The following is a 24,715-nucleotide window of genomic DNA, read 5'->3' on the forward strand; positions in this document are numbered from 1 at the left end:
TCTTATTGTCAAGGGCTGGTTAGATCATATATCTCTCCAAATTATAACTTGTTGTACTTCTCCCCCCGTTCTTCTGAGTAAATGTTACCCACAGAGGCAAATTCTTAACTCCAGCCCCTGCCTAGGTTGTGCACTCTCATGTAGCGCCTTGCCTCTTCTTTAGATTTTCTCTACTACTTTCACTAATACCACTGGCTTAGCTGTCCTTTCCCACAGCGCCTTTCTTTAACGCCCAGCACTGTGACTTTACGTGTCCCATGTTGCCAGAATGAAAACATCTGAGGCCTTTCACCTCGTTTCCTCCCTGCTGGGCTTCTTTTTGAGGCTGTGGTAAACACTGACCAGTGTTCTCTACTCTGTTTCGATGGGTAGGATCTCCCCTTCTCCCAGCGTCTCTCCCTCACAGGACGAGGTTCTGGCCGGAAGTTTGTCTTATGCACCAATATGTATTCATCTGCTTATCCTTTTGCCCTTCTCACTGTGAACTGTCTGTTCATCCACGTGAATTCTGTTCATTTCTGGAAGTTGAGTTTTTAAACTCCTCCAGCAGAATAGTCTCTCTTAGAGCCTCACCAGTCCTATCTATCTTAAAAGCTCCCACCCATCTATCAAAATGATTATGTTCAATTCTTTTGAATGCATCATAAGTCTGGTTTGGCCCCTTCTTCATATTTCTGAACTGCTTTCTATATGGTTCTGGTACCAATTCATAAGCACTGAAAATAATCAGTGTGACCTCTTCATAATCTCTCATCTGTGACCCCTCATCTGACAGCGTGGCAAATACCTCATTAGGTCACCTACCAGTTTAGCCTGAACTAGCATTCCCCATAAATCCTCGGACCACTCCATCTGCCGAGCCAATTTTTCCAATGAAGCAAAGAAAGCCTCAACATCTTTCTCATCAAAATGTGGCAGAGTTTTGACGTTTGTATATATGATTACTTTCTATTTCAATCTCCATCCTGTTAACTTGACTTTGCTGACTAAGTCACAGCGTCTCAAGTTCAAATTCTCTCTCTTTTTGCTCAACTAAGAACCTTTGCTTTATTTCTTTTTCCTCTCTCTCTCTTCCTGTCCCTTTCTTCTTTCTCTCTGTGCTCAGCTAAGAAACTTCTCTCACTCTCTTTTGCCCCACCCTCTCTCTTCTCCCTCTTTTCTTTTCTCTCTTTCTCTTTCTCTCTCACTTTGTTCATCTTCTAACTCCATTTTCCTCAATTGTCATTTCAGCTTTTCTAACTCTACTGCATCTGTCTATGTCTCTGATACACCTAACTGTTTGAGTCGTTCCCTTACAATTTCAGTTTTACTTTTGTCCTTGGCTAAACCCAAGCCTAACTTGTTTGCTAATTCTAAAAGAATGGCCTTTCTATTTCCTTCTAAACTTCTTTGGCAAATTTGAGAATCATCTTCAAATCCCAGAACCACTTCAGCAATTTTACGAGCCATTTCTCTCACTTTTAATTTAACCAACCAGAAGTCAACGAGATTAAACCAATTGTCTCACCTACGTTTTATTTAAATACCTAGAACGCTTACCTGCAAGCGTTTAACTCTACTGGGCTTTTACGGACCCCAAATATATTGAAATCGATCCAAATCTCAGATTGGATTTGTCTAAACTGCTTTTCGTTGATGAAATCCCACAACTATCATGACATGGAGTAAACCCCTCTGTTAATTTAAACTAGCAACATAGAAAAGATTCACCCCGTGCTGTAATCTGTTAACATACGAGAGGCAAAGAATGATTCTGGTGGTCACTATTTAAAGTTAAAAATCAACAGCTTTATTCTTTAAGTCCGAAAGAGAATATGAAAATCAACAACTACTTACAACTCTTTACTCTTAAACCATTTTTTTAACCTCCCACTCTACAATACTAGTCCGATAAAAAATCTGATTAAGATTTACAAAAAAAAAGGTCAGTTGTTGAATCTTCTCTTTGTATCTTCCTCTGCAGATTTTCCTCCGTCATCTTTTCGATGTTCTCCTGAACAAACGTCTTATGGACACGTACCTTCCAGAGAACTGTTCTGCTGGCAGTCTCTACTTGTTGGGTGGCGGGGCAGTTCTCCCCTTAACTGTTCAAAATGTCCAATTTTATGTCTCAAGACGTCACATCATTTGATTGGTTTTAATATTTTGAAAATGCTAAATTCAAATTTGAATAGATTTTGCTATTCAAAGTTTGTGCGAAGATTTGTAGCTCGGGTGCTTGTCGTAGTGGTTCTGTTCACCGAGCTGGAAGTTTTTGTTGCAAACGTTTCGTCCCCTGGCTAGGTGACATCATCAGTGCTCTGGAGCCTCCTGCGAAGCGCTTCTTTGATGTTTCTTCCGGTATTTATAGTGGTCTGTCCTTGCCGCTTCCGGGTGTCAGTTTCAGCTGTCCGTTGTAGTGGTTGGTATATTGGGTCCAGGTCGATGTGTTTGTTGTTGGAGTTTGTGGATGAATGCCATGCCTCTAGGAATTCCCTGGCTGTTCTCTGTCTGGCTTGCCCTGTGATAGTAGTGTTTTCCCAGTCGAATTCATGTTGCTTGTTGTCTGAGTGTGTGGCTACTAGGGATAGCTGGTCGTGTCGTTTCGTGGCTAGTTGGTGTTCATGCATGCGGATTGTTCGCTGTCTTCCTGTTTGTCCTATATAGTGTTTTGTGCAGTCCTTGCATGGTATTTTATAAACTACATTAGTTTTGCTTATGTTGGGTATTGGCTCCTTTGTTCTAGTAAGTTGTTGTCTGAGCGTGGCTGTTGGTTTGTGTGCCGTTATGAGTCCTAAGGGTCGCAGTAATCTGGCTGTCAGTTCTGAAACGCTCCTGATGTATGGTAGTGTGGCTAGTCCTTTTGGTTGTGGCATGTCCCCGTTCCGTGGTCTATCTCTTAGGCATCTGTTGATAAAGTTGCGCGGGTATCCGTTTTTGGCGAATACCTTGTATAGGTGTTCCTCTTCCTCTTTTCGCAGTTCTGGTGTACTGCAGTGTGTTGTAGCTCTTTTGAATAGTGTCCTGATGCAGCTTCGTTTGTGCGTGTTGGGGTGGTTACATGATAGCTCATCTGGTTTCACAGTCAAATGTTACATTTTAAATTCTTTCAGTACGCTCTGTGCCTTTCTAAGACAGTGCCAGCTTCCAGTCTCCCTTAAAGGTACAGTACACACCTACACCTGCAAAACACTGTGTGTATTAAAAGTTTGTGTGTGTGTGTGTTTGTGTGTGTGGGGTGTACGTGTGTGTGTGTTGTGTGTGTGTGCATGTGCTTGTGTGTTGTGTGTGTGTGTGTGTGTATTGTGTGTGTGTGCGCGCCATCTCTCTATGCATATCTATATGTGTGCATATCCACCTCTCCATAGAGTGCGAGATATTTCATCCAGGGAATGAATGAATGATAAAGTCTCAAATCCTCTCCGCTTCCCTTTTGTGTTTGAAGTGACATACTGCCACTCTCTGCTGGTACATAGACACCACTGCACAGGCGTGTGACAGGACGGTAACGATCAGCCTTATTAACGCCGTGATGCAGGTCCAACAGTGCAAAAACAAATCCCGGATCCTGAAGCTTACCTTGATCAAATATACTCTCCTGACAATCCATGGACTTCATGATGAGTGCAATTCTGATTTCACTCCTATAAGATGGATGCTGTGAAATGTGAAAGGTTTCAGAAAAGATTTGCTAGGATATTACCAGGGTTGGAGTCTTTGAGCTATCGGGAGAACTGAGTAGCCTGGAGTTGTTTTCCCTGCACCATTGGAGGCTGAATGCTGACCTCATATATGTTTACTAAATCACAAGGGTCATAGATCAGGTAAATAGATGAGGTCTTTTGCCTGGGTTGGGGGAGTCCAGAACTAGAATTCATAGGTTGAGGATGAGAGGGGAAAAAATTAAAAGGGACCGAAGAGGCAACTGTTTCGCACAAAGATTGTTGCATATATGGAACGAGTTGCTAGAGGAAGTGGTGGAGGATTGCTCAATTGCAATATTTAAAAGGCAGCTGTATGGTTTACATGATTTGGAGGCATTGGAGGGATAGAGGTCTTAAATGACTTGCACTTTCTTCTTAGATTGTGACCCCCTAGTTCTGGACTTACCCAACATTCAGGAACATTCTTCCCACATTTAGCCTGTCCGGTCCTATCAGGGTTTATGTGTTTCTATGATTATTGACAATTGATTATCCTCATTGTATATAATAAAAATCAAGTGTGCCGCTGGTAATGCACAGCAGGCCAGGCAACATCCGAGGAGCAGCAGAGTCGACAATTCAGGCATAAGCCCTTCATCAGGAATTCCAACCTCCCAACTCCTATACTTGATACTCTGACCAATAATGGAAAGCATACCAAATGGCCTTTCACTCTCCATCTACCTTCGACTCTACTTTCAAGGAACTATGAATCTGCATTCCAAGGTCTCTTTGTTCAGCAACACGCCCCATCAGGACGAACATTCCTCATAGGAAATTCCTGATGAAGGGCTAATGCCTGAAACGTCAACTCTCTTGGTCCTCGGATGTTGCCTGACCCGCTGTGCTTTTTCCGGGCCACACATTTTGACTCTGATCTCCAGCATCTGCAGTCCTCACTTTCTCCTGAATAAAATCAATCCAGGTGAGTTACACTTGAGATTCTAATGGATAATTGTGTGCACTGACAGTGTCGCACCCTTTGGGTCAAATAGTTTCTAGCCTCACTTAGTCTAGATGTTTGTGCAACATATCTGATAAAGGTTGTTTAGAAAATGCATGCACTCTAGATTCACATCGAGTAAGATTTCAGTGATATCTTGTTATGGATCAGCTCAGAACCACTCAAAATATTTGAAGTACTTAGTCTAGAACCTAACTTTTTATTATTTTAAAGGCAGAAATAACGTGCAATTTAACTGGTCAAAGCAATAGATGTGACACAACCACAATTTATTTGAACATTAGTTCCCATAAAAACAAAAAAAGAAGCATTTTTGAATGAATTGACTCCAGAAGAAAACTCACAGAATAATGCACACATTGACTGTTCCTAATTAACTGTTCCAGTGTAGTAACATCGCGTACATGTTCTCCTTAGCAAAACGGTCATGTCAGACACAGATTACCAAATGGAGTTCTCCAACCCAAGTGGAAAAAGTTATCAAGAGAAAATTCGGAGAGGAGCAGTGAGGAGACATCTGCTGAAGTTTTCAACTCTGCTGGGACTCCAACAGCTTCTGATGCTACTGAAAAATCCAAACCCCAGAAATCCTGACCTGTAAGAACAGGCAACATTCTATTAAGGCCATAAAACAATGCCAAGGCCGCCCAAGTTGGTCTTCACTAGCCAGCTCTGCGCCTCTTGTTTAGTCTCTTGTTTTGTTTCTGTCTTAAAAGATACCGGGACAAAGTAACCCCTAAGAGCCATAGCATCGTCACATATTCCAGATTGCACACAGGAGCTCCACATTTTCAACCAATTATGGTCAGTTGTGTGCACTGGCAGTATCACGCCCTTTGGCTCAAATAGTTTCTGGCCTCACCTAGTCTAGATGTTTGTGCAACATGTCTGATAAATGTTGTTTAGAAAATGCATGCACTCCTGATTCACATTGAGTAAGATTTCAGTGATATTTTGTTATGGATCAGCTCAGAACCACTCAAAATATTTGAAGTACGTACTACTGCTACTCCATAACCTTGAGATTGTGAGGCTGTCGATATAGCTCTTGTCTCCCTGGGGTTTCTGTACTGCATACTCATGGGATTGTATCATGGTGGTGATCACCCCGCAGAGGTAGATGGCAGCATCATCCCTGCCGATGTCGCTGATGGTCAAGGTGCTGCGTTTCTGTTCCCGGTGAAGAGTGGCCTGAACCTTCCCTGCTGTGACCATGCTGCTGGAGGCGACGATTAGAAGCTTCAGATCCCGTCCACACCGCCACTGATACCACTTCACGAAGCTGAGCAAGGCACTGGTGCTGCAGTGCATTGTCACTGTGGAACCTTCTGCAGCTTCCAGTGCCAGGGGAGACTGTACTATCTGTTCATTGGCCAGGAGCTCTGTAACATAGAATCAATCTCCATGGGAGAAATAATGAGAGGTGATAACAGTGCAAGCATCAAGCCTCCTGGAAACGCATTGCATTTCCCAACAGGAAACTGGTCATTTAATTCCAATGGGCATGTCCTGGTATAGACTCACATGCCCTGTTTTTTTCTCAAACTATTTTAAATAAAGTCTTTTCTCTTCCCATCCCTGTGTTTCACAGTCTGATAGTTAAAAAAAGAGACATTTACAGCATTCACGTTATCCGTCCTTATGTCAGAGTCTTTGCTTCTCAACATTCACTCTGAGGAAATGCCTCAACTTGATGCCCCAATATGCTATTAGCTACTGGGTGATTGGATGCCTGAGGAATTGTGTGTTCCTGGCTGGCATAGCGTTTGTTTCCCATCCCTAATACCCATGGAAAAGATAGTGAACTGCATTTTAAACAGCTATACCACTTGTTATGGAGGTAGACCCAGGGAGCCGTTTGAGAGAGGAGTTCAGGATATTGACCGAGTGACACCATAGGGTCAGGGTGGTGAGTGACTTAGAGGGGAACTTGCCACTAATGGAGTTCCATGTATCAGCTGCCCTGTCTTTCGAGAAGGAAGTGATCGTTGGTTTGGAAGGTGCTGCCTTATTGTGTGCTTACCTCCAGCACTCAATAATAAAAGTCAGCTTTAGCAAGCCGAGTCATAACGCTGTCTCAAAACGGTAATGTGGAAAAGATCGCGTGGTGATTATGGTGAGAATCTAAAGTGCAACTCACCTGGGATGATTGCATTCAACCTGAGGATAATGAGCATTAATCGCACCTCCGTTTTCATGTCCTGTGTTCGAAGTGCAGCACTGAAATGAATGGCTGCTCTCCTGTTTATAGATCAGACTAGGAAGTGCTGATGTTATACTTCCACCCACATGATAACTTCCACCCACACACATTAAAAAAAAAATGGCCTGGGCCCCCACACATTTCCACCTGTGCTCGCCGATGTTAGTGATAATGAGTGTGTGTGTGTATGTGCGTTGCATTTTCTGTGTTTAGAATGTTTGTTACGTATATTTGTTTTGAAGTCATTTCATGTGTCTGTCAATGTGTTTTGCTGTGTGTTGTTCTGACTGTCTCAATGACTGATGATGAACATGCTGAAAAAATTAGAAATGTTCAAGCCGAGCATCATCTCGCAGGTCTAACGTCACCTCAGAAGCAGCTGATCGTCGCTATTTTCGACTGGGGAATGATAGTGAATGAAATGGTTCAAAGAAATCTCATAATCTGTTTCCATACTTCATTCCTTTCCCTTCTATGCAATGCGATGCCTCCCTCTGCCGGCAGATATTTATAACTGCATAAGAGGTAGGTCAAACTTTTCAGCACAATTACATAGAATCACAGAGTCATAGAGATGTACAGCATGGAAACAGACTCTTGGTCCAACATCTTCTTGCTGATCAGATATATGAAACTACTCTCGTCCTCTTTACCAGCTCTTGGTGAGCAGGCTCCTTTTAAATTAGATTACATTACCTACAGTGTGGAAACAGGCCCTTCAGCCCAACAAGTCCACACCGACCCGCTAAAGCGCGACCCGCCCATTCCCCTAACACTGCGGGCAATTTAGCATGGCCAATTCACCTGACCTGCACATCTTTGTGACTGTGGGAGGAAACCGGAGCACCCGGAGGAAACCCATGCAGACACGGGGAGAATGTGCAAACTCCACAAAGTCAGTTGCCTGAGGCGGGAATTGAACCCGGGTCACTGGCGCTGTGAGGCAGCAGTGCTAACCACTGTGCCACCGTGCCGCCCTTAAATCTTTCCCCTCTCACCATAAACCTCTGCCCTCTAGTCTGGACTCTACTAACCCAGTGAAAATACCTTGTGTATTTACCCTGACCATGCCTCTGATGATTTTATAAACCTCTGTAAAATCACCCCCTCACCATCCGACGCCACAGAAACAGCTCTAGCCTATTCAGTCACTCCCTATAGCTCAACTCTTCCCCAACGCTGGCAAAATCCTTGTAAATCTTTTTCTGAATCATTTCAAGTTTCACAGCATCCTTCTGATAAGAGGGAGACTAGAATTATACACAGTATTCAAACAGTGAGCTAACCAATGTCCCGTACAGCCACAACATGACCTGCCAACTCTTATACTCGATGCTCTGACCAATAAAGGAAAGCATGCCAAATGCCGTCTTCACTATCCTATCTACCTGTGACTCCATTTTCAAAGAACTAGGAACCTGCACTCCAAGATCTCTTTGTTCAGCATCATTTCCAGGAACCACTAAGTGTATAATTACTGTCCTGATTTGCCTTTCCAAAATGCAGCACCTCATATGTATCTAAACTAAATTCAGTCTGCCAGTCCTCGGCTCATTTGCACATCTGATCAAGGTCCCATTGTACTCTGAGGTTATCTTCTTTGCTGTCTGCTACACCTTCAATTTTGGTATCAACTGCAAACTTACGAACGATACCTCTAATGTTCACATCCAAATCTTTTATACAAATGACAATAAACACTGGACGCAGAACCGATCCGTGTGGCACACCATTGGTCTCAGGTCTTTAGTCTGAAAAGCAACCCACCACCACCACCCTCTGTCTTCAACTTTCGAACCAGTTCTGTATCCGAATGGCTAGCTCTCCATGTATTCCAAGTTTTGTCACCTTGGTAACCAGTCTACCACGAGAAACCTGGATGAACGCCTTCTGTCGTCCATATAGATAAGTCCATCACTCTGCCCCCATCAATGCTCTTCATTACTTCTTCAAAAAACTCAATCGTTAGTGAGACATGATTTCCCATACACCAAACCAAGTTGACTATCCCTAATCAGCCCTTACCTTTCCAAATACCTGTAAATCCTATCCTTCGGGATTCCCTCCAACAACTTCCCCACCACCAATGTCAGTCTCACTGGTGTTGAGTTTCCTGGATTTTCCTTACCACCTTTCTTAAAAAGTGGTCTCATTTTAGCCAACCTCCAGTCTTCTGGCGACTGTTGATGACATCAATATCTCAGCAAGGGGAAGAGTAATCACTTCCCGAGCTTCCCACAGAGTTCTAGGTTACAGCTGATCAGGTACTGTGGATTTATATTCCTCTCTGCATTTTAAGACATCCAGCACCTCCTCCTCCTCTAATAATACGGGCATTTTCAAGATGTCACTATCTATCTTCCCATATTCTGTATCTTCCATACTCTGAGCTCATCTGCCTTCGCTGTGAGGCCTCTTGCATTGGAATAAATGCAGTTTAATTCATCAGTCCTAGCTCGTTCTCTGTTTTGTTCCTGCCTGCCCTGACTTTTTGACTTGCTCCTTTTCCCAACTGTACCAGTGTCAGACTGATCTCTTTCTTCACTATCTCGCTGGGTCCCACCGCAACGCCCCCACCTTATTAGTTAAAATCCGCCTGAGCAGCTTTAGTAAATCCCTCTACCAGTATATTCGAACCCTTCCAATTGAGGAACATTCGACCTTCTTATACAGGTCGCTCCAACCCAGAAGAGATTCTGATGATTCAAAACTGTGAGCCCTTCTCCCCTGAACCAGTTCCACAACCGCGTATTCATCTGCTCTGTCATTCTATTTCTACCTCCACTAGCTCATCGCGCCAGGACTAATCCAGAGATTACTACCCCTGGGGACCTCCTTTTCAAATTGCTGCCTAGCTTTCTATATTCTCCCTTCAGATTCCCACCCTTTCCCTTTCCTATATCGTTAGTTGCAATGTGTACAACGACCTCCTGCTGGTCCCTCTCCGCTTTGAGATTATTCTTCACTCTCTCCGAGGTATCCTTGATCCTGGCAACAGGGAGGCAACACACCATTCTGATTTTTCGCTTCCGGCCTCAACAACGTCTGTCTTGCCTCTGACTCGAGAGTCCCCAACCACAATCGATTGCTTGGACGTGCCCTTCGTTACATTCGAGCCAACCTCGGTACCAGAAACTTGGCAGTTCGTGTTATATCCCCATGAGTATGCATCATACATTCCCCTCCTACATTTTCCAAAACAGCATATTTGTTTGAGATAGGGATAGGCATTAGATTCTTCTACTCTACCTGACCCACTCTCTTTTCTTTCCTGGATGAGACCCATCTACTTGATCGTACCTATGATTTTTCTCTCCTACTTTAACTGACATCCATCACTTCCCCAGCTCCTTCACATTCCTCATTGCCTCTAACTGGGTCTCCAACAGATCCATGCGATCTGACATGACTTGCAACCAAAGGCATTGCCTGCAGACATAATCATCAGTAACATGGAACTCTCCCTAATCTCTAAAATCTGGTAGGAATAGCACATCACTCTGCTAAAGGCTGTCTTTGAACGTCAACAAACTATGGACCCAGAAAATAACACAGTCTTACTGCTCTAAATAAATACTGTTCCAGGCTAACATAGTTTATATATTTAAAAAAAAATCAAGAGACAGATATCAGTAAAACTTATGATCAGAAGAATAAATCTGCATTGTTGCAGATTTATGGTAAGCTTAAACTTAATTAAAAAAAACGATGCAATGCTGTGAGCTCTCCCACAGAACTTCCTCTGAGGTCAGCTGTGAATTCCGCCGTTTGTTAATTTTTCTAAGACACACTCCGATTTCCAGAAATACTTGAACTCAAACAGCCAAAGGCAGTAGCTGTATGGATTCACTGCTGTGTCAGACAGCAGTGTAGGTTCCTTTCTTTGACCGTAATCGTCCCTGTCTTTGTCTCTTTTCCTCCCTTTCCAAAGTTCCGTTGTTTTGGTCTTTTCCCCCAAAGCTCCAAAGCATTGCCACATCTTTTAAAACAGGGATTACTGCTCCTGGAATTCGGGGAAATCAACTCCAACACATAAAATACTTTAAAAAAGGAACAACTCTTACAGCACCGTTTTCCCCATTCTCCATCTTGGATTAAGTTCAACTCACAGACAGGGATAAACTGCAGTCCTTGATACTCTCGACTCGCATGTCCAGCTGAAATCCATAAATTCACTGATGGCATTTGAATGGTTGTTTGGTCCTTTGCTTTGCGTTGTTCAACCGAGTATCATTCTGAGGAGCCTTTTCCACATTTCGCATGTCAGTTTCTCGGACCAACAATCTACAGTTTATCAAAAGGACGTGTTTACTCAGTGTGAGTTTCAGCTGCCCATGTTGGCACACATGGACAGCTTTCAAAATGAAATGAAAATGATTGTTCAAGCGGAGTCGAAGTTAGATTCTCTCCAATGGCGGGTTGGAATTCAAACATTGGAAAACGTGCATAATTTCTTGATTTGTCCTTGACAATTAACAAACCAGATATTCAACTGCACTGCTGGAGGTTGACGTGTGGAATCATTTCCTTTTGAACGCCACTAGCATAACACAAAATTAGTTCGCACTATTCCAGGGCGATGATTTGGTGGTGCCAGTGTTGGACAAAGTCAGGACTCACATGACACCAGGTTATTTTCCCAACAGGTCTGTTTGAAATCCCAATAACTTAATCTGATGTTAAAAAAAAAACTGCTCTGAAAGCGTGATTGCAATTAAACATTTTGGACCATAACCTGATGTTGTGTGACTTCTGAGTTTATTCCAGTCTGCAGAGAAATAAATTTGAGCAAACATACTTTATGTTCCTCAACTTCAGAACATTGCCAGTATGTAACCAACCTGCAAGAGTGGTCTTTTTGCATTGCGGTAATGCCCCTGCCTTTGAGTGCTGCAGTACATGTTCAATTTCCCCATGCTGTCGAGGTATGTAAACAAAATTAAATAGGACGGACTAGAAAAGTTGTTTTCACCTGTTGGAAAGTCTAACATCAGACAGCGTCATCTCTATATAGGAAGTCACACATTGAAGTTAGGGATGAGGAGTCATTTCTTCTTTCAGAGGAAAAATAATCTGTGGAAGTATTTATTACAGTCGCGATGCCAAATATTTTCAAGTGTGAGATAGATATGGGAATACTAGATATCCTGGGCTTGTGTTCTCTGGAGGTTACAACAGACAGACAGACATGATTGAATTGTAACCTATATAATCCTAGTGAACTTGTTTGGGTGCGCTGACTTCATCATTTTTCTCCACACTGACCATCTCTGAAATCCCCACACTGGTCCTTCCATAATTTTCACACTGCCCAATTCGAATCCGCACCCTGAAGCTGTGTCTGTGTGTGTGTGTGCGTGTGTGTGTGTGCGTGCACGCATGTGTGTGTGTGTGTGTGTGTGAGCGTGGGTGTGTGTGTGTGGGTGTGTATGTGTGTGTGTATATATGTGTGTGGGTATATGTGTGTGTGTGTGGGTGTGTATGTCTGTGTGTACATATGTTTGTATGTGTATATGTGTGTGTATGTATGTGTGTGTGTGTATGTGTGTGTGTATATGTGTGTATGTGTGTCTGTATGTGTGTGTGGGTGTGTGTGTATATGTGTGTGCGTGCGTGTGTGTGTGTATATGTGTGTGTGTGGGCGTGTGTGTATATGTGTGTGCGTGTGTGTGTGTATATGTGTGTGTGGGTGTGTGTGTATATGTGTGTGCGTGCGTGTGTGTGTGTATATGTGTGTGTGTGGGCGTGTGTGTATATGTGTGTGCGTGTGTGTGTGTATATGTGTGTGTGGGTGTGTGTGTATGTGTGTATACGTGTGTGTGTGGGTGGGTGTAATTGTGTGTGTGTATGTGTGTATGTACGTGTGTGTGTGTATATATGTGTGTGTGTATGTGTGTGTATGTGTGTATATGTGTGTGTGTGCACGTGTGTGCATATATTCGTGTGTATATGTGAGTGTGTGGGTGTGTGTGTATGTGGGTGTGTGAGTGTATATGTGTGTGGACAAGTGTGTGTATGTGTGTATGTACGTGTGTGTGTATATATATGTGTGTGTGTGGGTGGGTGTAATTGTGGGTGTGTACGTGTGTGTGTACGTGTGTGTATGTATGTGCGTGTGTAGATATGTGTGTGTGTGTGTGTGTGTGTGTGTGTGTGTGTGTGTGTGTGTTGATGCTTCTGTCAGATTGAATGCTGCTGTGCTTCCTCTGACTTCTTCCCTGGCGATTTTTGTGATGCCAGTTGTAGTAACTTCAGGTCACCAACAGTGGCTGTCATTGTATCGCTTTCAACACAGATTGAATTGCAGCACTGAGAGGCTTTGACACTTTTGAATTCAGTTAAAGTCTTGACAATTATCTCCCATTGCTTCCAGTGAAATGCTCACACGTGGACTCATGCACAACCACGCAAGCACGTGTATGTAGATACACGTATAAGCAAACACACGCACACACACAAACTGAGGTATTTGGAGCCGAAGATAGCTCCTGCAACATTATTCAGATATGCAGTAGGTTCTATTCTGTGAGGCGTTTGTGTTGAGTAAGGGAGGAAGACACCTGTAGAAGGGAGGAAAGAAGGTGATACTGAGCTCAGTGAAGAATGCTGAGGTGAACTAACGGACGGCGAATGTAATAATCTTGAGCTGGAGACAAACAGCAATTGACGACCGTAATAAAGGAGAATATGGTGACATCAGAGATACTGTTAGATAAGGTTAAGATGGAGTCCAATGATGTGCAAGGTGGGATCGTAATTTGAGAGGTGGCAGTTCGTGGGGCTGCAAGGACCATCGGTTGATTGGAAATCTTGGTGGCCATGTGGGCAATTTGGCCGCCCCATTGATTGTCTTAAAAACAAAAAAACAAGTTGTCAGTTCAGGAAGTTGGACAAAAAAAAAGCAGAGTCTTGAGGATGAAGGATGCAGTAACGCGAATCTGTAATCCACGCACTGACCACGTCTGTTTTCACCACACTGACCCCTATATAATCTTCAGACACGCCATCTCTAATTCCCACATTTAACCCGTGTGTGTGTGTGTTGATGCTGCCGTCATATTGAATTTAGTTGGCTGCCATTGCTCTTCCTTTGTGACTGATTTCCTGGATATTTTTGCTCTGCGCAAGTGTGGTAACTTCAGATCTCCAGAAGAGGAGGACACTGTATCAATTCAATACAAGGTGACTTCCAAAAAAGAGAGGATTTGGACATTTCCCACTCTCTCTCTCTGTCTCTCTCTGTCTCTCTCTCTGTCTGTCTCTCTCTCTCTTTGTCTGTCTCTCTCTCCCTATGGATCCACCTCTGAGGGTGCTGGCACCGAAGATAGCTTCTGTATTATCAGTCAGATGTGCAATGGGTCCTGTTTTATGAGGACTCTGTGTTCAGTGAGTCAGAAAATGCTGGGAGGAAGGAAGGTAAGACTAAGCTCAGTGGCGAATGTTGAGAAGAACGATCAGAGAGGCAAAGATAATTTTGAGCCCAAGGCCAGGGAAACACCAATAGAGGAACAGAATAAAGGAGAATCTGGTGAAAGTGATATCAGATGTTGCGATTGAGTTGAGTGATGGAATAGTACGAGTGTAATTGAGTGGTGACAATTTGTGGACTCCGTGAAGTGGCGGAAATCTCAGAGTCATGTAGGCAAATTTAGGGGGCGCCTTTAGTGGCAAAGAGCAGGAAATGGCGTCAATTAAAGAAGTTGGACAGAAAACGAAGACATAATTCCAAGAAAAATATACGATGGATCTGGGGAATTGATTATCGTGGATTGAGGACAATCTATCTGCAATCTCAGTTCTCCATTTTAAGTGCAGTGGCTGCATCCCGGCTCTGGATGTGTCAAATCAAAGAGTCAGCACTTTTCCTCCTACGCTCTGCGCATCCCTGCCCACACGTGGCAGAGAGGTTACGACATCCAGAGACACGCCAGCAGTTTAATGAGGGCGGGGTTTATGGAATGGGTGTCTTCAAATATCTGAATGCCCTGACACACAGAGGAAATCGATAATGCGCCTCCTCAGCATCTGGGTTGTGTGCGGAACAATTCTAACCGGTAAGTGTGGAGGAAATGCAATTCTTCAACAAATCATGGTGTAAGCAGCGCAGTGTAACACTTTACATATGATGCCTATGTTCCCTTTCAGAGAGGACTCTTGGAGATTCTGTCACTCAGTCACCCTCCTCAGTTGTTCATACAGATGGAAGAATGGTGTCTCTAAGCTGCACCTGTGACACTTCATGGAGCAGCTATACATTATACTGGTACCGACAGCACCCAGGCACACAGCCCGAATATATACTCTTGAAAACTACTGGTGGTGTTACGGATAAAGCAGATTTTGCTCAAAGTCGCTTCTCTGCAGGGTTTCAGACCGGGGGAAAATCCATCAGTCTGACGATCACCAGACTAGAGCTGACTGACACAGCCATGTATTACTGTGCTTTAAGGGGCACAGTGATGATAAACAGCATCTTCCCCTTACAAGAACTGCCTTGAGATCATAAGTTTATTTATTGGGTCCTTTGCCGAGTCTTGGGAGGTTACTATGCGCTTTCAGGAGCTGAGATAGACACCGAGAGGAAACCAAACTTGCCACGCATGAAACTGTCATCCAACTGTTTCTAGGAGTTGTTGGGAGAATGAAATGAAGGCACCAAGCATGTGCACAGACACAAAACAGAATCCTGTGAGAGCGCAACGTGCTAATCTCCACCACCAACAATTTGCTGTCCTGTGAGTTGTAGACAGTGAGCTGGGAGACAGAGCTGGCTTTTGAGCAAGTGTTATATTGTTACCTTATTGAGAACATTTGGCGCTGTCAGCTTCTAACTCTCTTAAAAGTGCAGTACACCCACATCTTAAAACAGCCATCCAGGCACTGACCATGTCTGCTTTCTCTCATTGCAATCCCCATACTTATCGCTCTGTAATCTGCATGCTGGCTAACTTTTTAGGGGAGGCGATGGTCTCATGGTATTTTCGCTGGATTATTGACGCAGGTAACCAGGTAATGTTCATGGGAATTGGGTTTGAAGTACTGTTAAGGAAGATAGTGAAATCTGAATGCAACTGAAAATACAGTACTCTGCATACTCGCATGGGTTTCTCAAGGGCAGGAATGGTTGCTGGATATTCCTGGGTTTAGAGTACTTAAAAAGAATAGGGAAGGGAGAAAAGAGGAGTGGATGTAGCACTACTAATCAGAGAGGGTATCACAGCTACAGAAGCTTCGATTGTCGAGAAAGATCTGCCTACCGAGTCAGTGTGGGTGGAACTTAGAAACAGCAAGGGAGCAGTCATCACGTTAGGGGTTTACTACAGGCCCCCCAAATAGCAGCAGGGAGATGGAAGATAGCATAGGTCGGCAGATTTTGGAAACGTGTGGACGTAGTAGGGTTGTTGTATTGGGTGACTCAGCTCTCGGGGATTACAGTCAGGTGAGGAAGGTGCGCAAAAATGATCTGAGGAGAGCCAGGAGGGGGCACGAGAAAGGCTAGCAGAACGGATTAGGGAGAACACAAAGGCATTTTACACTTATGTGAGGAATAAGAGAATGGTCAAAGAAAGATTAGGGCCGATCAGTGATAGCATAGGGAACTTGTGTGTTGAGTCTGAGGAGGTAGGGGAAGCCCCAAATGAGTTTTTTTGCTTCTGTCTTTACGAATGAAACGAAGTTTGTAGGGAATAAAACCTTTGAAGAGCAGGTGTGCATGCTGGAATGGATAGAGAGAGAGGAAGCTGATGTGCTGAAAATTTTGTCAAACATTAAGTTTGACAAGTCCAAAGGTCCGGACCAGATTTGCCCTTGGCTGCTTTGGGAAACGAGAAATGCAATTGCTTCGCCAATTATGAGGATCTTTGGTTCGTCGCTCTCCACTGGAGTCGTACCTGAGGACTGGAGGGAGGCAAATGTAATTCCTCTCTTCAAGAAAAGAAATAGGGAAATCCCCGGCAATTACAGACCAGTAAGTCTCACGTCTGTCAACTCCAAGGTGTTAGAAAGGATTCCTGGGGATAGGATTTATGGCCATCTGGAAGAGCATGGCTTGATTAAATGCAGTCAACACGGCTTTGTGAGGGGCAGGCCATGCCTCACAAAACTTATCGTGTTCTTTGAGGATATGACTAGAAAAGTTGATGAGGGTCGAGCTGTGGATGTAGTGTATATGGGCTTCAGCAAGGCATTTGGTAAGGTTCCCCATGGTAGGCTCATTCAGAAGATCAGGAGGAATGGGATACAGGGGAACTTAGCTGTCTGGATACAGAATTGGCTGGCCAACAAAAGACAGCGAGTGGTAGTAGAAGGAAAATATTCTGCCTGGAAGTCAGTGGTAAGTTGTCTTCCACAGGGCTCTGTCATGGGCCTCTACTGTTTGTAATTTTTATTAATGACTTGGATGAGGGGATTGAAGGGTGGGTCAGCAAGTTTGCTGACGACACAAAGGTTGGAGGTGTCGTTGACAGTATAAAGGACTATTGTAGGCTGCAGCGGGACATTGACAGGATGCAGAGGTGGGCTGAGAGATGGCAGATGCGGTTCAACCTGGATAAATGCGAGGTGATGCATTTTGGAATGCCGAATTTGAAAGCTGAGCACAGGATTAAGAATAGGATTCTTGACAGTGTGGAGGAATAGAGAGATCTTGGTGTGCAGGTACATAGATCCTTTAAATGGCCACCCAAGTGGACAGGGTTGTTTAGAAAACATATGGTGTTTTGGCTTTCATTAACAGGGGGATTGAGTTTAAGAGTCGTGAGATCTTGTTGCAGCTCTATAAAACTTTGGTTGGACCGCACTTGGAAGACTGCATCCAGTTCTGGTCGCCCTATTATAGGAAAGATGTGGATGCTTTGGAGAGGGTTCAGAGGAGGTTTACCAGGACTGCAGCCTGGACTGGAGAGCTTACCTGATGAAGAGAGGTTGACTGAGCTCGGACATTTTTCATTGGAGAAAAGGAGGAGGAGAGGGGACCTAATTGAGGTATACAAGATAATGAGAGGCATAGATAGAGTCGATAGCCAGAGACTATTTCCCAGGGCAGAAATGGCTAACGCGATGGGTCATAGTTTTAAACTGTTTGGAGGAAAGTATAGAGGGAATGTTAGAGGCGGGTTCTTTACACAGAGAGTTGTGAGAGCATGGAATGCGTTGCCAGCAGCAGTTGTGGAAGCAAGGTCATTGGGGACATTTAAGAGACCTCTGGACATGCATATGGTCACAGAAATGTGAGGGTGTATACATGAGGATCAGTGCTCGGCACAACAAGCTGAAGGGCCTGTTCTGTGCTGTATTGTTCTTTGGGCAGTTCCAGGCAGTAAATGCTGCCTTCACAGCGATGCCAATCATCCAATCAATCAAGAAACACCTCCCACTCAATGAGTGTTGATGCGCCTGTCAGATCGGAGGCTGCTGTCTGCTGCTGCTCTCTGTCTGACTGATACCCTGGCGATTTTCACAATTCACAGTTGTAGTAGCTTCAGGCCACCAGCAGAGATTGACGTTTTATCACTTAAAACATCGAATCGAGTGCAACTGCAGAGGAGTGAAATGATTAAAATTCATAACGTGGAAATATATCGCCCATTACACAGAGAAAAGCACGTGCGCGCATGTGTGCATATACACACACACACACACGCACACACACACACACACGAACACAGATGCTAAGGTTGCTTAAGGATATTATGTTATTGTAATGTTATTCAGATATACAGCAGATCATATTCGGTGAGGCTTCTGTGTTCAGTGAGTCAAAAAAAAAACACCAGCAAGGAAGAAGTCATAGAGTCATAGAGACGTACAGCATGGAAACAGACCCTTCGGTCCAAGCTGTCCAGATATCCCAGTCCAATCTAGTCCCACCTACCAGCACCCGGCCTATATCCCTCCAAACCTTTCCTATTCATATTCCCATCCAAATGCCTCTTAAATGTTGCAATTGTACCAGCCTCCACCACATCCTGTGGCAGCTCATTCCATACACGTACTATCCTCTGCGTGAAAAAGTTGCCCCTTAGGTCTCTTTTATATCTTTCCCTTCTCACCCTAAACCTGTACCCTCTAGTTCTGGACTCCCCGATCCCAGGGAAAATACATTGCCTATTTATCCTATCCATGGCCTCATAATTTTGTAAACATCTATACAGTCAACCCTCAGCCTCCGACGTTCCAGGGAAAACAGCCCCAGCCTGTTCAGCCTCTCCCTATATCTCAAATACTCCAACCCTGGCAACATCCTTGTAAACATTTTCTGAACTCTTTCAAGTTTCACAACATCTTTCTGATAGAAAGGAGACCAGAACTGCACGCAATATTCCAACAGTGGCCTAACCAATGTCCTGTGTAGCCGCAACATGACTTCCCAACTCCTGTACTCAATACTCTGACCAATAAAGGAAAGCATGCCAAACGCATTCTTCACTATCCTATTTAGCTGCGACTCCACTTTCAAGGAACTATGAACCTACACTCCGAGGTCTCCCTCGGACCTTATCATTAAGTGTATAAGTCCTGCTATGATTTGCTTTCCCAAATTGCAGCACGTTGCATTTATCTGAATTAAACTCCCATCTGCCACTTCTCAGGAGGGGGGTCGTGAGGGGGGGGGTGTGTTGTCGGGTGGGGATGGTGGCGCAGAGAGATTGAGGAGACAAAGAAAGAGGGCAGTGGAAGAAAGATAGATGACAGACAGAGGGAGGGAGAAGAAGGAGATAGATAGCTAGATAGATAGATAGATAGATAGATAGATAGATAGATAGATAGATAGATAGATATTTAGATAGATAGATAGATAGATAGATAGATCGAGAGGTAGATAGATAGATAAATAAATAGATAGATAGATAGATAGATAGATAGATAGATAGATAGATAGATAGATAGATAGATAGATAGATAGATAGATAGATAGAGCGCCTTGAGCCTGGGGACAGAGAAAAAAACCCAGCTATGTAGGAGAATCGTATAAAAGCGATATCAAAGATAATGCTGGGTAAGTGTGAGATTGAGTCCAGTGATGTGGAAGGTAGGATTGTAATTTGAGAGGGGACCGTTGTGGGGCTGTAAGGAGAATGCGTGATGTGGAATTGTCGGTGTGGGCGGTGTGGATAACTTTGGCATAATCCTAAACTGCTTATTTACAAATATGGCTTCAGTTGAGGAATTTTGGCAGAAAAAGAGCAGAGTCTTGAAAGTAAATGGTACAGTGAATCTGAGGAATTGCTTATGATGAATGTCGGCCAGTCGATCAGAATTTTCAGTCCTCCACTTTAATTGCAGCGACTGCAACCCAGATCGGTATGTGTTAGTGCACTGAGATTCTGCTCTGTTCCTCCTGCATGCAAAGCATCACTGCCCCCAGAAGACCGTGCGGTGGGAAGCTCCAAAGACACGTCAGCAGTTTACAGGAAGCCAGGTATTTGAATGGCTGTCATCAAATGTTTGAGTGTCCTGTTACACAGAGGACAGTGAAAATGAAGTTATTCAGCATCTGGATTGTGTGGGGGCCAATTCTAGCAGGTAGATGTGGAGGAAATTCAATTTCTACCACTCTTTCAAATCACAGTTTAAACCGAGGGCATCCCGATAATTTAGAACTGATGCTTTTTTTTTCCTTTTCAGACCTGAGTCAAGGAGATTCTGTCATTCAGTCACTCTTCTCGGATGTTCGGGCAGAAGGAGAGGCAGTTATTCTTAACTGTACCTATGAAAGTACATCCAGCTACTCCGTATTATCCTGGCACCGACAGCGCCCAGACACACAGCCTGAGTACATACTCTGGCAAAGAAATGCTGGGTATGGAGGCGAAGCTGGTCTTGCTAAAGGTCGCTTCTCTGTCGAACTTCAGCCTGAGAGGAAATTCACCAGTTTGACTATTTCTGGGCTACAGCTGACTGACACTGCTGTTTATTACTGCGCCTTCAGGACCTCACAGTGATGATAAACAACCTCGCTTCTGTACAAGAACCGCTTTTGGACCATGGATTGATTCATTTATTGGTGCTTTTACGGAGCCTCAGTAAGTTACGATGTGCTTTCAGGAGTTCCATCTCAGACCGAGAGGAAACCAAACTAACCTTGCTTCAAATTGTCATGCAACTGTTTCCCTGAGCTGCTGAGAAAATCGACAGCAGATTCTGAGCTTGCGCACTGACACAGACAATATTCACGCCAGAATTTCATGTTAAAGTTCAGCTGTCCCACTAATGCTGGAAAACGCATTTTCTTGCTCTGTACGTGACAATTAACAAACCAGCCATTCATCTCCAATCTTGAAACCTCAAGTTCCTTAACATTCCCATCAGGATGCATGAACGCAATGCAAAACCAATTTTTGTTGTTCCAAGGCTGGAGGTCAGGAGAGACATCTCCGTGAGCAAACATTCTTTGAGTTTATCCACATCAGAATAATTCATCAGTGTATAAAGCGAGCTGCGTGGGGACAACTGTGACTTTGTGTTAGGTCCCTACCTAAGTTAAGAGGCACACCTTCAAGTCTCACATGCTCTCGATGTTTGTCATGCGAACTTGACAGAACAGACGCAGAAAAGTCACTTTCCCCTTTGCAGAATCTGGAATCAGATGCTAAGAATAATGCATCACACCTTGAAGTTAGAAATGAGGAAGGAAATCTTCTTTCAGAGGGAATATCTTTCACAGAGTCTGGGTGATAAATCTGTTCACGTGTGAGATAGACCTGGAGAGGCTAGATGGTCTGAGACTGTACTCTGTGGAAATTGCAAGTCTGATCTGACCGAAGCAAAACATATAAGTTCCCGAGATGATTTGATTTGGTGAATCTGTGAATCCACGTGGTGTCCACGTTTGCTTCAGTAAACGTACTCACTTTTTAAAATCCCAAATTGACCCCTCTGTGATCTTTACACTGGCTATCACTAATCCCCACACTTACCTTGCATGATGCTGCTGCCACATTGGTTGCTGCGGTGTGCTGATGTTCTCCCACTGAGTTCATGCTCTTAATGATTTTCATTGTGGATATTTGTAGTACCTTCATGCCACTTGCAAAGGGTGACGTTGTATTACTTTGAACACGAATTGAAAGTGCAACCAGAGAGGATTTGACTCTTCAAACTTCAGTGAAAGTCTTGTAAAAACTTTTCTGTTGTGTAAAACAGACGCACACGTGCTCACACACACATACAGACACACACAACAAACACACTCATGCAAGCACTGAGTGTATTTCAACAGAAGATAGGGACTGTAAGATTATTCATATATGCAGTGGATCCTGCCCTCTGAGGCCTCTGTGATTAGTGACTTAGAAGAAAAAAGCACCCACAACAGCAATGAAGCAAAATGTTTAGATCAATGGAGAATGCTGTGAGCAACTAACAGAGGGTTAGAGAGATAATATTGAACCGGAGGACAGAGGAGTTGCAGAATAAAGAGGTATCTTGTAAAATTAATATCAGAGATTTTGTTGGATCAGATTGAGGTTGTGTCCTGCGATATGGAAGCTGATTGCAATTTGAGAGTGGACAGATTTTGAGCTCAAAATTTACATATGTAGGTTGGAAATCTCAGGAGTCGAGAGAAGAACAGCAGAACGACAGAAAAAAAAAGAGAACAACAATGTTTCTTTTCTGATTTCAATAATCTATTTTGTTCACAAGAAAAATAGATCTCTTTTTTATGTAGGCATTGACAGAGTCAGAACACGTGGTTCTGGAAAAGTCCAGCAGGTCAGGCAACATCATAGGAGCAGGAGAAGCGACGTTTTGGGCATATGTCATTTATCATGTTTGGAGGGAAGAGGAAGGAAGCTGAGAGATAATAGGATAATGAGTGGGTTGAGGGGAGGTAGCAGGAAAGGTGGTAGGCGGATGCAAATGGTGGTTGATTGTGATACTCGGTTGGGTGGGTCGGTGCGAAGGAAGATGGACAAGTGGCACAGGTCAAGAGGGCGGTGCCGAGTTGGAAGTTTAGAACTGGGGTGAGATGGGAGGAGGGGAAATCTAGAAACTAGTGAAGTCGAAGTTAATGTCGTATGTTTGAGTGGTCCTAAGGCGGAGGATAAGACGTTCTTTCTCCAGTCATCAGGTGGATTGAATTGATTGAATTTATTGCCACGTGTCCTGAGGCACAGTGAAAATCTTTGTGGGATTTGGCAGTGAGGAGGCCAAGGGCTTGTATCTCCTTGGTGGAGTGGGCGAAGTAGTTGAAGTGTTCGGCCACAGGGTTGTAGGTATGTTGGGTGCGTGTGTCCCAGAGATATTCCCTGAAATGTTCAGAGAGTTGGTGCCATGTCTCTCCGATATGGAGGAGATCGCATCGAGAGCAACAGACACTGCAGGTGAGGTGGATGGATGTGCAGGTAAATGTCTGTGGAGGTGAAAAGATCCGGATGGTACCTGACCTACAGTGCCCTTCCAGCGCCACAGTTTTCGATTCTGACCCTGCAGCATCTGCAGTCCTCGCTTTCTCTCGACTTACGTTGAAACGAAAGTAGTTTGCGTCTGTGCAGGTAGCATATCAATAAATACACAAAACATCGGAGTTTGGCTATCCACAAAACCAAATATCTCTCTTACTCACTAGGAGGATCAGATAACTGAACAGGATCCCATTTTTCTTCAGCAGGAAGACCTCACAGCGTGGTCTTTCCCCACTGCTCCTGGGCAGCAGTTGCCCCAGGGTTTAGGACATCCCTCGGCACGTGTCCTGCTCGTTGGGATGTGCCAGTCTGCAACACTCGGTCAGGGTCAAATCCTTGTTCTGGAAGACCAACACAATTCGGGCAGACCAAAGAGCATCATTCACTGAGTTGATGCTGCAGCAGGCGCCAATAATGTTTGTCTTGGTGCACATCCCAGGAAACCCAATGTAGAGCGCAGAGCCCTGTGGTATGGAGCTGCTCAGGAAGTAACTCGACATCAAGTATTGCATCTTCCAGCGGCCTTCTCGTGCAAAGGCACATTCCATTGGGAGATATATGACAGATGCAACCCCTCTGCAACCACTTCAGCATGCGCTGGTGCAGGCTGACCAGGTATGCATGAAGGATACCACAGGTCGTGACCTTCTTGGCACCAGCCAAGCGATGTCTTAGTGCTTTTTGGAAAGTACTGGTGACGAAACAGTCAGTCAAATAGTTTTCACAGTCTGCTCAGGGAAAAAACACAACATGATCCATTCTCTCCTTTTCCAACAGGGTCTCGAGGATGCTCCATGCTGACCACTTTCTGATGAACAGGAGATGAAACATGTTTTCCTTTGTAAACGTCCGTACACAGGACAGGGGAGAATGAGTGGACCAAGTACTTGGAGTGTTCCACGGTTTCATCCTTCTTAACACGGGAGACAGTAGAATCTCAGTATATGGTGACATTTGGTGTTTCAGTGATGAGGGTCTATGCAAAGCTTAGTGCAGCCATACACAAAGGTAGCCATCAGGATGAGGGGAACATTGGGTACGTTCTTCGTCCCATATTCAGAGATTTTTTATATGCATTCCTTGCAGACTCCATCTACCTTAGGCCTCTGGATGAAAGGTGTCTCTGGTGAGTGGAACAGGACAGTTTTGGGGGACAGGTCTGACCTGTCCTGTCTACAGTAGTCGGGAGAGTGTCTCACACCTGATGATCAGTTTTACCCACAATAGAGAGGAAGCGGTGATCCCAAAAGGCCACTTTCTACTTTACTTTGGTGATGCCCTCCCCACAAGAGTTTGTGCACGGCTCGGCTCCTCTGAACCATACTCCCAGCACCTCCAGGTAGCCTGTCCTGACGGTAAATGCAATTAAGTTGTAGTCGGCCAAGTTTCCAAAAACATGACCTCGCTCTTGCTTCAATTTACCTTGCCTCCTAAGGCCAGTTTGACCTGGTCGCAGCTG

General features: G+C 44.2%; 1 protein-coding gene and 1 gene segment (V, D, J or C); both read right to left on the reverse strand.

Annotated features, from left to right (window-relative positions):
• The window catches only part of LOC132807638 (T cell receptor alpha chain MC.7.G5-like), a 396,787-nt gene that overhangs the window by 212,939 nt on the left and 159,133 nt on the right, over positions 1–24,715 (reverse strand). The gene's annotated exons all lie outside the window — the stretch shown is intronic.
• LOC132807639 (Ig kappa chain V region 3381-like) lies at positions 4,942–6,877 on the reverse strand. The segment is given in 2 exon segments: positions 4,942–6,029; positions 6,788–6,877. Coding segments are annotated over 2 exon segments (471 nt in total).

Source organism: Hemiscyllium ocellatum, assembly GCF_020745735.1.
Source record: "Hemiscyllium ocellatum isolate sHemOce1 chromosome 27 unlocalized genomic scaffold, sHemOce1.pat.X.cur. SUPER_27_unloc_2, whole genome shotgun sequence".
Classification (NCBI taxonomy): domain Eukaryota; kingdom Metazoa; phylum Chordata; class Chondrichthyes; order Orectolobiformes; family Hemiscylliidae; genus Hemiscyllium; species Hemiscyllium ocellatum.